Below are 13,878 nucleotides of genomic sequence, written 5' to 3'. Positions count from 1 at the left end.
CTTGGTAGGTATGATCCATTGGACATAGGTTTAATTTTTTTTTTACTTTTTTTTTATTTGTTAGATTTTTTTTATATTTTCTTTCCGTTTCTAGTGGTATGTATATAAATGCAGCTGTGGCGGGATGTCTTATTTTATCTCTTCAAGAAAAAAAAATTGTTTTTGAAAAATATTTTTACTTGGATATTTTTTTTCTCTCGACTCGGATTGCTGAAAATTTATCTGATGATGAATCAGCAAAGAGTAAAAAACAGTGCACATCAATCGCCCAAAGTCACATTATTTTTTCCGTAATAATATTGTAGAAGTAGATATTTTAGAATGAGATTCTGCCAAAAGTAAGTAATTATGTATGTATACACGCTGCTTTGCTTATCTGCCAAAAGTATGCACTTCTGCCGTATCTTTCAGCATCCAAAAACAAAAAAATATATTGATTCCATTTAACATACATAATTCAATTTTCTTAATCTTTTGCGGGATTGAAAAAGAGGCGTGGGTTAATAGTCATACACAAAACATCTATCCATCTAAAAATATTTCCTTTATAATTATTATACGTCGAGTCGATCCATTCATTACACACTATGCAATCCGCAACAAAAGAGTAAGAAATTAAGTCTAAAGTTCCTTTATAATTATTATACGTCGATCCATCACACACTTTATAATTCCAAGATCAAGGTCTTAGAATATTACTGAATAGATCATGTACACACTGCGCAATCCGGAACCAAAGATACAAGGTCTTACAAGTTAAAAGTCAAAAAGTTCAAACACAACGCTGTCCAATATTACTGAATAGATTATGTACACTGCCACACAGGACATCACGCTGCCCATCTCTACTCGTACGCTACCATAAACATACTGTAGATTAAGACAACACTTGCAATCCACGTAGAGAACAACCTGAATGTCTAGTTTGGCGGCCTTTGATGTTTTATTTTAGAGAAATCCATACAAACCAGAAAGTGCCTTGTGAGTGAGCCAGTGATTGACATCCAAATCATTGCACAAGCAAGCGAGAGGGAAGCATGAGCCACTACCATATGTATGTGCTACTGTTCTTCCACAGTAAAGTCAGGTTCTGGTGGCTTCTGCAACAACATTACAGGCATCCTCTCCTGTAACCTGGCCTTACGAGTTACGTTTCGCCTCAAGGCACGTAATGCGTTCACCGCAAACCTTGATGCATAGATTGTTGCACCAAGGCTCGGTGTGGTAGTTCCATCCTTCACAAGGGCTGCCTGCAGCCTGTTCTCCTCCTCGTGTAGAGATTCCTCCAGTTTCTTTCTTGAGTAGCGTCGCCAAGCTGCCTGTATAAAGCAAGCAGCCCATGTTCTCCACTGCTGAGAATATAATCTGAAGGTATGCCTCAGCTTCTTACTGTGCAGCTTCCTGAACTGGGAGGCAACAAATTTCAAGTCATCGGCGGCTAGAGCAAAAGCCTCAACCTCAGACAATGCCTTCACCGTCCTTGTGGAGATGGGGAGGCTCGAAGATGAGTTGGGATCCAAAGCCCATGTCAGAAGCTCTTCGCCGCAGAAGTCGCCTTCCTTCAGGTAATCCGAATTGAAAAACCCTGTTCTGCCACCATTTGTTGTAACACTAAGCAGTCTTCCTCTCATGATGAAGAGCATCTCATCCACCGGGTCCCCTTCACGAATAATGCAGCTGTTTTCAGTGTAAAGGATTGGTTTCAGACGGTCACACATGGCATCCATAAGTTGATCGTCCATTAATTCAAACATGGGAACCTGCATGACAGTGTGAGAAAGCAAAGAGTAGCATCGATGTAAAACTTTTAAAAACAGAAGATAACCGTTTTTTTTTTTGTCCTAATATGACAAAGTAAAATTACCATAGGACCAACAAGGAAAAGTTCAGGTTTTTATACATCATCCAACAGCAGAACATAGAAGGGGCTGCATGCTATGTAAGGGTGAAACTGCACTGAGGATTCAATCTAATCTGTTGAATAGTGAATTGTCTTTATCATTTCAGGTGTTTAACATCAAGTAGCAAGTTCTCCTATAGGCCATATAATGCAATGCACAAATAGAAGAAACTTATTTTTTTATGACCTTCCCATTTCCTTTTAAGGTCCCACAGATTGCCTTCCATCTTTTTTTTTTCTTTATATGTTTTCAATACTGATAGATTTTGGACTGGTTGAATCATCTAGTTCAAGCAGTCCCAACAAGTTTCAAGAATTAGCAGGCAAACAAATAATTACTCTTCATGTGAAGTGGAAAGTAATATAGTTTTGTTCTTTTAGACTTGACATAATACATTCACAGAAATAGAGTTGAGAATGACACCATCACCACCACAATCATTATAATTGGAAGAGCATAATACTTATTCTCTTCCAAGTATTATATATCATGGTATATATTGGTGATTACTGTGGAGACGGAAATCTTAAAAAGAAGGTGATGGGTAAATAACTTACCCTCTTCAGCAGTCCCAAACAGAGATGACGTTTTATGTCCCTTCTTAGGTCCTTAGGTAGATTTCGAAGCAGATGCTCTTCATCAACCCCTCTTGTTTCTTGCCATTGGTATTGTTCATGACGGCGTATTCGCTCCCTCAGATTCTCTGGAAGCATCCGGTGGGACATCCATTGCTCTGCATCTTGCCTTTTCACTCTCATTTCTTCTATTCTCACAGTGGTAGATTGCAGATAAGTCTGTGATGCCAACACAGGGTTTGTTGAATGTACCAAAAAAGAAAATATAGGAAGATAGGATGTATCCAGTTAAATCTTTGTTCTTATTTTAGTACGGAGAGATAAATATCTTGATATTTTTCTTTAATAGATCTACATAGATCTAGGCATTTTAGTAAAATTTCAATAAAATCAAGGTTCATCACTTGGCTGCAACTCAGGAACACGAATCCCAGCCAAGGCGAGCTTACTTGGGAACACGAACCCAAGCCCAAAGTGAGCCTACACCATCATTTGTTTGCAATTGGGCAAAATTTTCATGGACCTGGGACAGGCTGGAGCCATCAAAAGTACCAATCCAACAATAATCTAGGTCCAGCTCAGGCAAGGTGCAAGGCAACCCAACCAAGTCAAGAAATGAATTTTATTATAGCTTTCTTTCATCAAATTTGAAGATACCCAACTGATTATCATCAATTCAAATGCTCAAATCTATAATCTTTTATATCTATCATTGTCACCAGTTCACTTCCCACCTTTAAGTACTTGTGTACATCAACATTTTATCAAACGTCAAACCTAGTATAAACACAACCATTCAAAAGTGAAAGCTGATCAACTTGAATGTTAAGAAAAAAAATACCTGCATGTTGCCGATAAGAAGTGAAAACAAAACCAGCCCAGAAATGGAGATGAAAACAGCAAATAAAATCTCCCCCAGGTAAGTGCTTGTTTGCAAATTTTGTCCCAGGGAACTGCAAGATAGGACGCAAAAAAACCAGCAGTTATTGACTATCAGAATATCTGGATGCCAATCCAGGACAAATGTAAAAAGATTACATGTATAAACCAATCCAATATGTATGAATAAATTTGCTGGTATAAGGATTTTAGCTTGAAAATGGCATTCATGTCTCAGTAATTATTGATCAACCAACAAAAGTTCAAATATATACAGCACCCAACAAAGCAAATGAAATCATAGAAGGCTCTAGGAAAATATTTTGTTAAAGAAGCAACGTTTCTTACCAATTAGCAGCAAATTTATCCTTATAGATAATTTGATGGCAACTGTAACCATGTGACGGGTAAGAAACTGGCTAAATCAACCATAGAACAAAATTTGAACACGTCAAGGAATCTAAAATTGCTGCCTCAGAAATAAAAAGGGAACATTCATGCCATGGATTGCCATATCATGGACTGCACGGCACATGCCATGCATTTCTGTGCTAGCCTGTGCCATCACGTACCTTCCACAGGTCAAGTGTTAGCCTGTGCCATCATGCCAAGTAACACTTTTCTAGCATCACCCAAATATATGATATGGAAAATCTTTGGTTCAAGCAATAATTTTGGGGTGTGAGATTCCAAAAGGAAAGATTATTGCAAGCACCATTTTGAAGACAGCAGTGCCAGATTTAAGGCAAGTACTGCAAGTTGTCAGCACTTTTGTGTAATCTCGTTGGCACCATAATTCAGTTCTGTCAAACACCATGCCCATCAACCCCGAGTGCATGCAGAAGGCTCTTCCAATCAATATCAGCATCCCTGCTTACTGCAGGGAATTTCCATTCTGTTTTTTTTTTATTTTGCTGTAATTATCCACTAAATTTCTGCAATTCTCTTTTTATTTTCATTGCATGACTCTTGCCATCCAAACATAATTTAAGTTTACCCATGAAATACCCTCTTATGAATAGAATGTGGAAACATATTTCAAGTTTATCAATGGGATACCTCTTCAGAGTGAAATGGGGAAACCATACTTGAAAAAACTAAAAATACACTGTGAAACTTGTAATGAATTTTGAAGGCTTAAGAGACAAATTCAAAATCAAACTTTGGTACATGGCAGTGAAGATTACACTTTCTGAGAACAAAGAAGGCAAACTGATGAAATTTCAAAGAGTTCACAGGACCACAAGATTAAATCCTAAGGATCAGGAATTAACAGAAAGTCCGTAAGTTGATACGAGAGTTATGAACTTACATAACAATAATATATGAACAATAGTGTAATTGGTTTCATAGAAGCGGAGACATTTGACATGCGATAGGTAGATCTCAATTTTTAATTAAATGGGGTCCAAATTTCAAGCTTTACCATGCCAGTACAATAAACTATCAGCAACACTATTATAGAAAACACATCGAGCTACAACTATAAAGAAAGCATTTCTTTATACATACCTCAGATTTTGTAAGCCCCACCAAAAGCAATAAAAGAACTTTTCCGGAAAGTTTCTTAGAAGAACAATATCTGATTGAAGAGCCTGAAGGTACATGCCGAAGTCAAAGATTGTTGCATTTTCTTCTTGAATAGGACACTCACCATCTATAAAATACATGCTTTCTTCCTTTTTAACTCCACAGTACCAGAACATAGTTGTACAATTATGTTTATGGCAGGCACGTCTCCAACAAGAATCTTCTCGTTCAATAGAAAGGAAGTACCAGCATGCCCCAAGTACCTGGAAAGATTTTTCTAATAATCTTATCAAAGGTGTTACATAGTTATCCATGAAGAGCTTCCACTAGTCAAATATTCAGAATATAGCAGCTTCTGCAAGAACCAACAGCACAATAGACAAATGAAACCAACCAATGTTTTCTCTCAATAAATAGTTTACACATTACCATCAGCACAATCAGCACTAGAAGAACTAGAAAAACATAGATGGCATAAACAAACAAATAGGGTGAGTGTTGGCACCATTATAAGTTTGCTTTTTTACAGATTGGTGATCAGAGTTTAAGTCATGAATTCACTGCTTATAAACTGTGCACATTGATCCCCTACAAGCTCAACATTAATGAGGTATTGTGCATTAGGCCTCCTATTTTTGTTAAATGAAAAGATGTTTGTTTGCAGACAAAAGCATATCTGGTGTCTTTTCTTGATACTGGCTCTAAAATAAAGCTAGGTCTAGTTGCGGGAGAGGGCTAGGCTTGGTTCATTGATTCAGACCACTATGGTTCAGCAATAGGAAAATACAATTGCTGTTGAATGTGTCCCCTCCGACGTTGCACTCATCAATTCCTACGTAAAGCCACCAACTGCTACCCAACTTTGCCAAGCTTGCACCTGTGAATGTTGCCATCTTGACTAGTGCCACCCTCCAACTGAATCACGACGATCCACCGCCCTTCAACCACAAACACCACCTAATAGTTGTAGCAATGAGGGCCACCATCCAATCAGCCACCACCTTCGATGGCTAAGCATGGGTGCTCGGCATTGGCTAAATGGGTGAGCTGGAGGTGACTAGCCACATAGGTGATTTGTGGAGACTTAAATTTTAAATTGGCAGTGAACACTGGCACATAGCTAGATTTGTAACACAGTGCTTGAAGAGAGATACGAATAGCAACAAAGCCTTGCTGTCATAAAATTAATAAACCATGTCATCATAAAAACTTATAAACTTATAAGAACTAGTATGGGTCAGGGCTTCACTGGTTTTGAGTTGTCCTGGGTTGAGCTTAAGCTCTCTTGACATGTTTCCCTTCATCACCAAGATCACTTTTCATCCCTTTCAAGATAGCAATGAGCTGGCTCCCGTTGGTCTCTATACACTCCATGAAGTAAAAAAAAAAAAATTATTGAAATGAATTCTCCAGTTGTAAATCATTCTTAGAGGGGAAATGAAAAGCTAAACAAAACACTTCAATATCCTCATTCCCAAGCACCAAGTCTATGCATGCACAATCTTTGTACCATTTGATCCACACGTCACTGGACCTGTCACTTCGTAATAGTTGAGAGATACTGATACAATAGATGCTAAAGGATGTGCAAACCATATCGATTAGAAAAACACATAACTTCAGCCACTATTCCTACATGTCACTAAAATTATTAGTTTTTAATGATTTTTTTAATAGTTCACTTCAATGATTGTTGTACCGCCTGGAATGGTACAAAATGGGCAGTATGTGTCAGTCCAGGCGTGGGTCAGTACATGGATCACCCTTGTTTCAGGCGGCTTAGTCTAGTTCAGTAAAAAGTAATGAGTAAAAAAAAAAACAGTGGGGCCTGTCTAACTCAGCATTAAAATAAGAAAAAGCTTAAAATAGAAATTAGGACTTGCAAATGCGAGAGCCCTCTTCTCACATTCTTCGCCATTGCGCTGCTTCACGATCGCTTCACCACTGCCAACACCATTGCTGCCACATTCCTTCTTCTTCCCAGGTATGCTCCCACCTCTTCTCCTCTTCCTCTTCTTCCTTCTTTCTCCTCGTCCACTGCTTCTTCTTCTTCCTCCTCCACTGCTTTCTCTTCTTCATTCCTTCTTCCTCCATCGCCCCTTCCTTTTCTCCCTCTTTTTCTTCCTTTCCAAAACACCAGTATATACCGACGTACCATGACCGATACTGACCGGTATATATAGGTCCAACAGATCTCCGAAATGGGTCTAGTACCCGAAATGACGATCCTTCGTTTACTTATAAGTTTGTATATCTAATTCTATAAACAAATATTGCTTTGACCCAATCCAATAGAGCCCACTAGCATAGAAATCGGATAAAATGATCCTTATACCACAACCAAAATACATAAGCCCAACGCATTGAGGAATAGACTATCAAGCCTTATACTACCCAATCCATCATCCACATTAAATGAGGGATTAATTCAGATAACACAATCATCCCAACATACATAAGCCTTAAAAGTAAGCCCATCAGGTCTTATAGCCCATAGCATCATCCACTTCCAGCATAGGACTATTTTGGGTATCATAATGATCCCAACTGTTCTCATCAAGGCCCAAGACATGATGGCTGTGAGAATTCAAGGAAAATGGGTATTTAACCATGTGACTTCAAATACTTAAGCCCCAATTACTCATGATAAATACACAATACTATATACTAAAAACACCACCACTTTCGATGTTGGACTAATCAAAATATCTTAAATCATGATATATTATATTTTACGCAATAATTTATATCCTGAGATTGTCTACTAACCTAAGCAGCAAGTGATTGCTACCTAAGCAACAAGTGGTTCAATTACTCTCATCAAGATATGAAAACCAACCAATCAAAATAATTGTAAAAACTAAAAAGAAAACTAAAATTGTGAAACCAATCAACAGTCTAAATGAACAAATAAAAAAATATGTTAAAGTTGGTGAACAAATCCATAAGAACACAAATACAACAACTAGAGGTGGACAACTGCATTTACAAAACGAGCTACAAACTACTTTCTCTACTAAAGTTTTAAAAGTTGAATCACAGGAAATATTGTAAAGCAAACATTAGTATCCAGCAAAATATCATTAAAGGTGATATGAAAAGTATTCAATTACTTATTCTGCTAAAAAAGTGAAAGGTGTATTTACAGAAGTTTTTTAAAGCCAATATAGAATATTCTGATTCTAGTAATGAAAATGAACTTGTAGGAAATTGGAGCTTACATGACTTGCAAGCATATAGAGAAAAAGGTTCAAAGCAGCTCCAGCCCATGCAGTTTCAGCAATTATACCAGCAGATTTTGTGACTTCAACATACAATGGTATTATTCTAACAAGCCTAGGCACATATTGTAAAATGATAATGTACATCAACAGCGTCTTTGCGTCCACTGAACCTGACCCTTTTAGCTTTGGTATTATGATCAATATAACAACCTGAATAGGCAAAAACATAAAGAGAACAATTTAATTCCATACTGGGATACCAACAGCAGAAGAACCCCTTTGCACATGCAAACAATAAGTGACATGCTCATATAAATGAAAACAAGTGATCTATAAAAGGATTGTTGAAGTGAACTACATGACCACTGTAACAAAGACATAACTATGGAAGCCACATAAATTTTAGACTAGAATCCCCATGGTGATAAAAGAAATGCTATCATAAACCTAGTAACAATATGTCTATGGGACAAATGACTCCTCCAATAACAAGAACAAGCAGAGTTACAATTGCTAAAACTGGGCCAAAAGGGCACTTGGTGTTATCCACAGGATGAAGCTGAAAAACAGAGAGAGAAACCAGACAAATTTTCAAAGAAAATCTCAACTTGTGTCAATAACCATAGCACCACAGTCGTGATAAGAGAAGAAGCTGGTCATGTAGGGGATTGGAATCAGGCAGTTAATGCATGTGCCAAGCTATGTATTGCTCAGGAGAGCCCTTGACCCATTAAATCACATGCCCAAGCACTAAGATTTACTGATGTTAACCAACAACAAGCTGTAATGTCTCAACTATTTATGATTGGATAAATATATATTTTCCTCATCACTTGGACTATTTGGGGCAATATCAGTAGTGAAACTAATAACAGTCAAATATATGAAAGATTGTTCCGTAAAAAGTTTCTCCCTCTCCTTTTTGGGATGACAGTGGGTCAAGTTTATTCAGGTACCCCATCTACCCAACCTGCTTAAACCATATTTTGACATCTTTAATCACGTTTTTGACAGGTTTGATTACAAAAATATATGCCCGAATCAGGTAAGGATACCTGGATGGTTTAATTCAGGCTCAAGTATGTTGTTGTTTCTTATGATGACAGTGGGTTATCTTTTTTCGAGTACTGGCATACTTGACCTACTTAAGGTACCTAGATGGCTAGTTAAGTTTGGATTCAGGTGAAAATCGTAGATATCCGACAAGCTGTCATCAATCTTCTTCTCACACTACTAATCTTAACTCACCATGTCTAACAAGGCATCTATTGGTGTCCTTTGGACATGTCCACACCATCATCAATAATTCTCCTTCATCTCATCTTCCACTATAGCTATACCTAATTGTTACTGAATGCATACATTCTTTGTTCCAACCTACATAAATCTCATCAAGAATAATTTTCCCAAGCTTTACAAATATTTTATTAATTTTTAATTTGAATTTATCGGGCATACAACAATCACACAAAACTCCCAAAGTTTTTTTTAACTTCAACTATCCATCTTTAGCCAAACTTAACCAAAATTCTCAAATATGTGATCACAATCATATGTATAGTCCTCAAGCTAGTCTTTTCTTAAGTCATATGAATTAATGTAGAAGCTAAAGTTTCTACCCAACTTGAAAACAAAGACATAATGGATTAAAAGCTCTATGTGGTCTATATAAAGCCAAGAATTTCCAAGGAAATTGACAACACTGTAGGTTCTCATGACTTGAATTCAGTCATTCGGGCAAACAAAAAACAATATGCCATGAAGTAAGGTTTGTGGTACCACGACATACCGCCTGGTATGAACGACATGTACCAGTCCGATAAGTGACCGATATGGGCAGTACATACCGGTTTGTCGGTATGCCCGGTCGTATCGTGTGTCGGTACATTGGTATGGTTTGATACGTACCATACCAGTGCACCGACGGGCTATTGACATGGTATGTACCAAACCATACAGATGGGGTGTACCGATAGATCGGTATGTACCACCCATACCGGTCCCTTGTCGAACCGATACATACTGCCCATACTGGGCGATATGACGAAACTTGCCATGAAGTACATTATGATTTTCTAAACTTAGTCAAGAAATAGATCTCATAATAATTTCAATAAGCCATTGTTATTCAATATTTAGTCAAACATATGTTGGAGATTCGTGTCCAAATACCCTACACACAATTAAAAAAGATGTCATAGTAGATGACAAAAGTCCATAGGCCCTTTGTTTTTGGCATAAAGGCTTCATATAAGTGGCTATGTATAACTGAAAATGAATGCCAAATATTTAAAGCTAAAAACTAAACTAAAAAAGAGGAACAGCAAACCATGCAAAAAGCTAGCCTACCAATGTTTTCTGTCTGCAATTATGCCTTTTGGGGCAATATAGGAGAATTTGATGTTTTTTGCAAATTCAGACCTAACAAAATTTCTCAATGATCAACAAAGAGACAGTCAAAATAAACATATTGCACATGTAGATACATCATAAAGTCTTGCTACCTGAGGGAGAGGAATAACGGCAAGAATGTCAATAAGGAAGTATGACTTCAAATATCTAAGGGCTATTGCTGAAAAGTCTTCGACCAAGACACCCCTTCCAAATACACGAGATGGTGGAGCAATAAAACCAGTTCGAAATTGGAATATTATATGAAGTACGTAAAATATGTCGGTGAAGGATCGCAAGACACTTGCTGTGATCACCAAATTTTCATCCAAATCAACGCAGGTATCCTTATCATTAACAAATGGAATGTAGAAGAAGAGAGGATCTACAGATATTGCCACGACACAGGATAAAACAAATATTTTATTCCACTTCTGGAGAAATGGCCCTTGAGGATCCAGTACTTTCTTCCTAGACTTCAAATCTTCTGCAGATGAATCCTTTATGGACTTATACTGAAAGATATTGCTTAGAAGTTCAAACATATAATGATATATTCTCTGCATGCTTCTCATTAGTGGACCAATTATTGTTTTCGTGAAGATGTCCTCTATGAACTTTGTGATTGCTCTGAGCTCCAATCCTAGAACCTGTCAATATTGGAGTTATTGCAGTTATCCAAATGGTATTCACCCAAAAAAAAAAAATAATGAAATATTTATTGATATTTTTTTTCCCTCATAAGTTCATACATTTTGAATGTAGAAACCATATAATAACTTGGACACCAAAGAAGCAAAGTTTTCTCTCAATTGAAATAGACAAATTTACCCTTGTAACATACTTATAAAAAAAATTGCATAATCATAAAAAGAAATCTATCTGGTCCTTGTTGCTTACTTGCTTGCACTTGGATTGGCTTCTATTATCATTTACCGTTTTAGAACCATAAGTTTCACTGTGGTGTCTTTATGTAAACCTCATAGTCGAACATTGGATTAACACTAACAAGTACTTCTAGTGAATGCAATTGAGTACACAGATAAATATGCCAATATTGTGCATGTGTTGATTAGGATAATCAGAACACAGTGAGGAGTAAACTCATAGACTATAATCAAATGTGTTTAGAAGGGGTAAAAATGAAGCACTAATTACTTGTACAAAAAACAAATACATTATTCAAGTGTCTGTTACTACTAGAATGATGGATATGATTATATAAAGTCTGACCTCAAAATTTTTTCATCATGCTGATTCATAGCTTCCCTTTGACTGCAATAGAAGAATGAGCATCAATTGAAATAAATATCTAGATCTGTAAGTATAGTACCAATTTTCCATATTCATAAGGTAGTTTACTACCATCAGAAGCTCTTGTTCCAGTCTTCTATTGATCATTTGCTTAAGGGAAAGCCACCAACACTTAGTTCCACGTTAACAAAGAACTACAGAAGAAACAGAGCCATTTGTAGAAACGAGAAAAATTATGACAAGTAGAGTAATCTTCAGATTCGATACCTCTGGTCTTGTTTAGTACCCCAATTGTATGAAAGCATTTGTGTTCTTTGACCCACAAAGTATATGTCACTTTAAGATGTGACCACGATTGAATAAGGAAGAAGGGCACACCGATTCCATAGCAATGCAACGGCAGGATGAGAGAAATGAAAGCTTACAACGTAGAAAGTTTTTTTGGGGTCTAGAAACTAGGGCTAATTAATTCATCATATCTTCACCCTAACAGTTTCTGTCTTCATGATTTACAACCAACAAAAGTTGACCAGTCATGATAAAAACAATCTTTCTGCAGTGTCTATTTTTCTTATCATTTTCCTAGATTTTCATTCTTCAGGTTTTAAAATCTACTAAAACTGCCCCATGTTGTTTAGTAATCAATCTATAGTTACAATTGTAAACGTACTGAAAAACAAATAATATTGAAATACAGTGCTGAAGAAATAAACGCCTATACAATTTTCAACCTTAACAAAAGTAGTCTAATCTTTGTAGCTCATCTTGCAACACTTTCACAGTTCTTAATTATGTACTAATGCTACGACTTTAACAAGAACATCAAACTACCAAAATACGAGTTGACCGTGTCTTCAGGGCAACCAAATAAAACTATATCCACTTAAATCGACAACCAATCGGCGTGGTGGAAGAAGAAAAAACTATTATTTTGGACAGAATCGACACCAAGATTGCGATCGAGCATTATAAATAGCAGCAAAATCCCTCTTTTCTGCAAACAATTAGCTCAGTAGCTTCTGCAAGACGCACCTAAGAACACCGACCTAGACCAAAGAGGGCTGATTGATTGAAAACAACCACCGGGCCTAAATCTAACCAAAGCCAGCCCAACAAAGAAGAACGAACCCACAGGAAAGGAAAACCAGAACCCCATGAAGCTGACCAAGAAGCGGGTCTTACACACCGGTCAGAGGAGGCAATCCCAGACTAAGGAAGGCGGTGAGGCAGAAGAAGAAGAGGTCTCCTTGCCTCCCATCAAACAGCGAGTTCTACTGAAGCCATCTTGTTCTTCATCGCTTCTTGGACCGCAAAGCGTTCGGATGAGAGAGGGGGAGAGAGAGAGAAGTTTCTTGGCTTCTTCCCAGGCCTTGGACTCGAGGGCGTTGGAATCACGGGTCTGCGTCCGGCCGTGAGGAAGCGACAAAGGAAAGTAGAGTCGAACTCTCCCCCATGTCCATTGCATCAGGAGCGAAGCCAAATAAATAAAGAGTTGAGGGGCTTAACTGCAACTTTGTCTCCCCCATCGCCCCCTCCATAAGGAGTGCAATCGAAATAACAAAGAGTTGGAGGACTAGGAAGTAACTTTTTCTTCCACCGAACCACCAAACTACGTGTTCACGGGCCGAGCCATCCACCCCAAACGATGCTTTCCCATTGGTCAAATGCTTCTGGGACCCAAAAGCAAGCGCCAATAGGAAAGAAACCTCTACGATCTTGCTGCCACGCGTAGGACAGATGTCGTTCTCTCATCGGTGAAAAGTTTGAGTAAAGAATACGTAGAGGTGGGTCCAGCCACTCGTCGTCAATCAGCACAAGGGTCGATGGGACAGGAGGAGCACATGCGTCGCATATGTAATACGAACAAACTAAATTAAAGACGTCGACAGTGGCTGATTAGAATTAAGATATAGCCAACGATGTACGGTGGTGGTATCATTTAAATTAATGAGCTGCATCTGCACATGTAACATTTTATTCTTTAAAAATGTAATAAAAGAATTTGTCCAAGAATTAATTTATACTTCATTTTTAACAACGCAATCTTCGTCTTATAATAATAATAATAATAATAAATATTATTAGTTTGTTCTTGTGGTGTTGTTTGACTGCTGTCTGATGCGG

The 13,878-nt window shown here is 37.6% G+C and overlaps 1 protein-coding gene across 5 annotated transcripts; it reads right to left on the bottom strand.

The window, feature by feature from the left end:
• Positions 1 to 664: 664 nt before the first annotated feature.
• On the bottom strand, positions 665 to 13,198 carry LOC135584982 (cyclic nucleotide-gated ion channel 1-like). 5 transcript variants are annotated; one of them, XM_065113454.1, is made up of 9 exons: positions 12,022 to 13,184; positions 11,866 to 11,948; positions 11,734 to 11,775; positions 10,614 to 11,150; positions 8,107 to 8,319; positions 4,868 to 5,148; positions 3,318 to 3,429; positions 2,459 to 2,695; positions 665 to 1,760 (listed from the first exon to the last, which is right to left on the bottom strand). In XM_065113454.1, the coding sequence occupies exons 4-9, from the start codon at positions 11,073 to 11,075 to the stop codon at positions 1,062 to 1,064; spliced, it is 2,004 nt and encodes a 667-aa protein (XP_064969526.1). In that variant the 5' UTR covers positions 11,076 to 11,150; positions 11,734 to 11,775; positions 11,866 to 11,948; positions 12,022 to 13,184; the 3' UTR covers positions 665 to 1,061. The 5 variants fall into 5 exon arrangements, with proteins under 5 accessions (XP_064969526.1, XP_064969527.1, XP_064969528.1 ...); XM_065113455.1 differs by having other exon boundaries at positions 12,941 to 13,184; XM_065113456.1 differs by lacking the exon at positions 11,866 to 11,948 and having other exon boundaries at positions 12,941 to 13,184.
• Positions 13,199 to 13,878: the final 680 nt, after the last annotated feature.

The sequence above is a fragment of the Musa acuminata genome, chromosome BXJ2-6, assembly GCF_036884655.1.
Source record: "Musa acuminata AAA Group cultivar baxijiao chromosome BXJ2-6, Cavendish_Baxijiao_AAA, whole genome shotgun sequence".
Taxonomy (NCBI): domain Eukaryota; kingdom Viridiplantae; phylum Streptophyta; class Magnoliopsida; order Zingiberales; family Musaceae; genus Musa; species Musa acuminata.
Note: the sequence above shows the minus strand (reverse complement) of the source record. Positions and strands in the feature narration are given on the sequence as shown.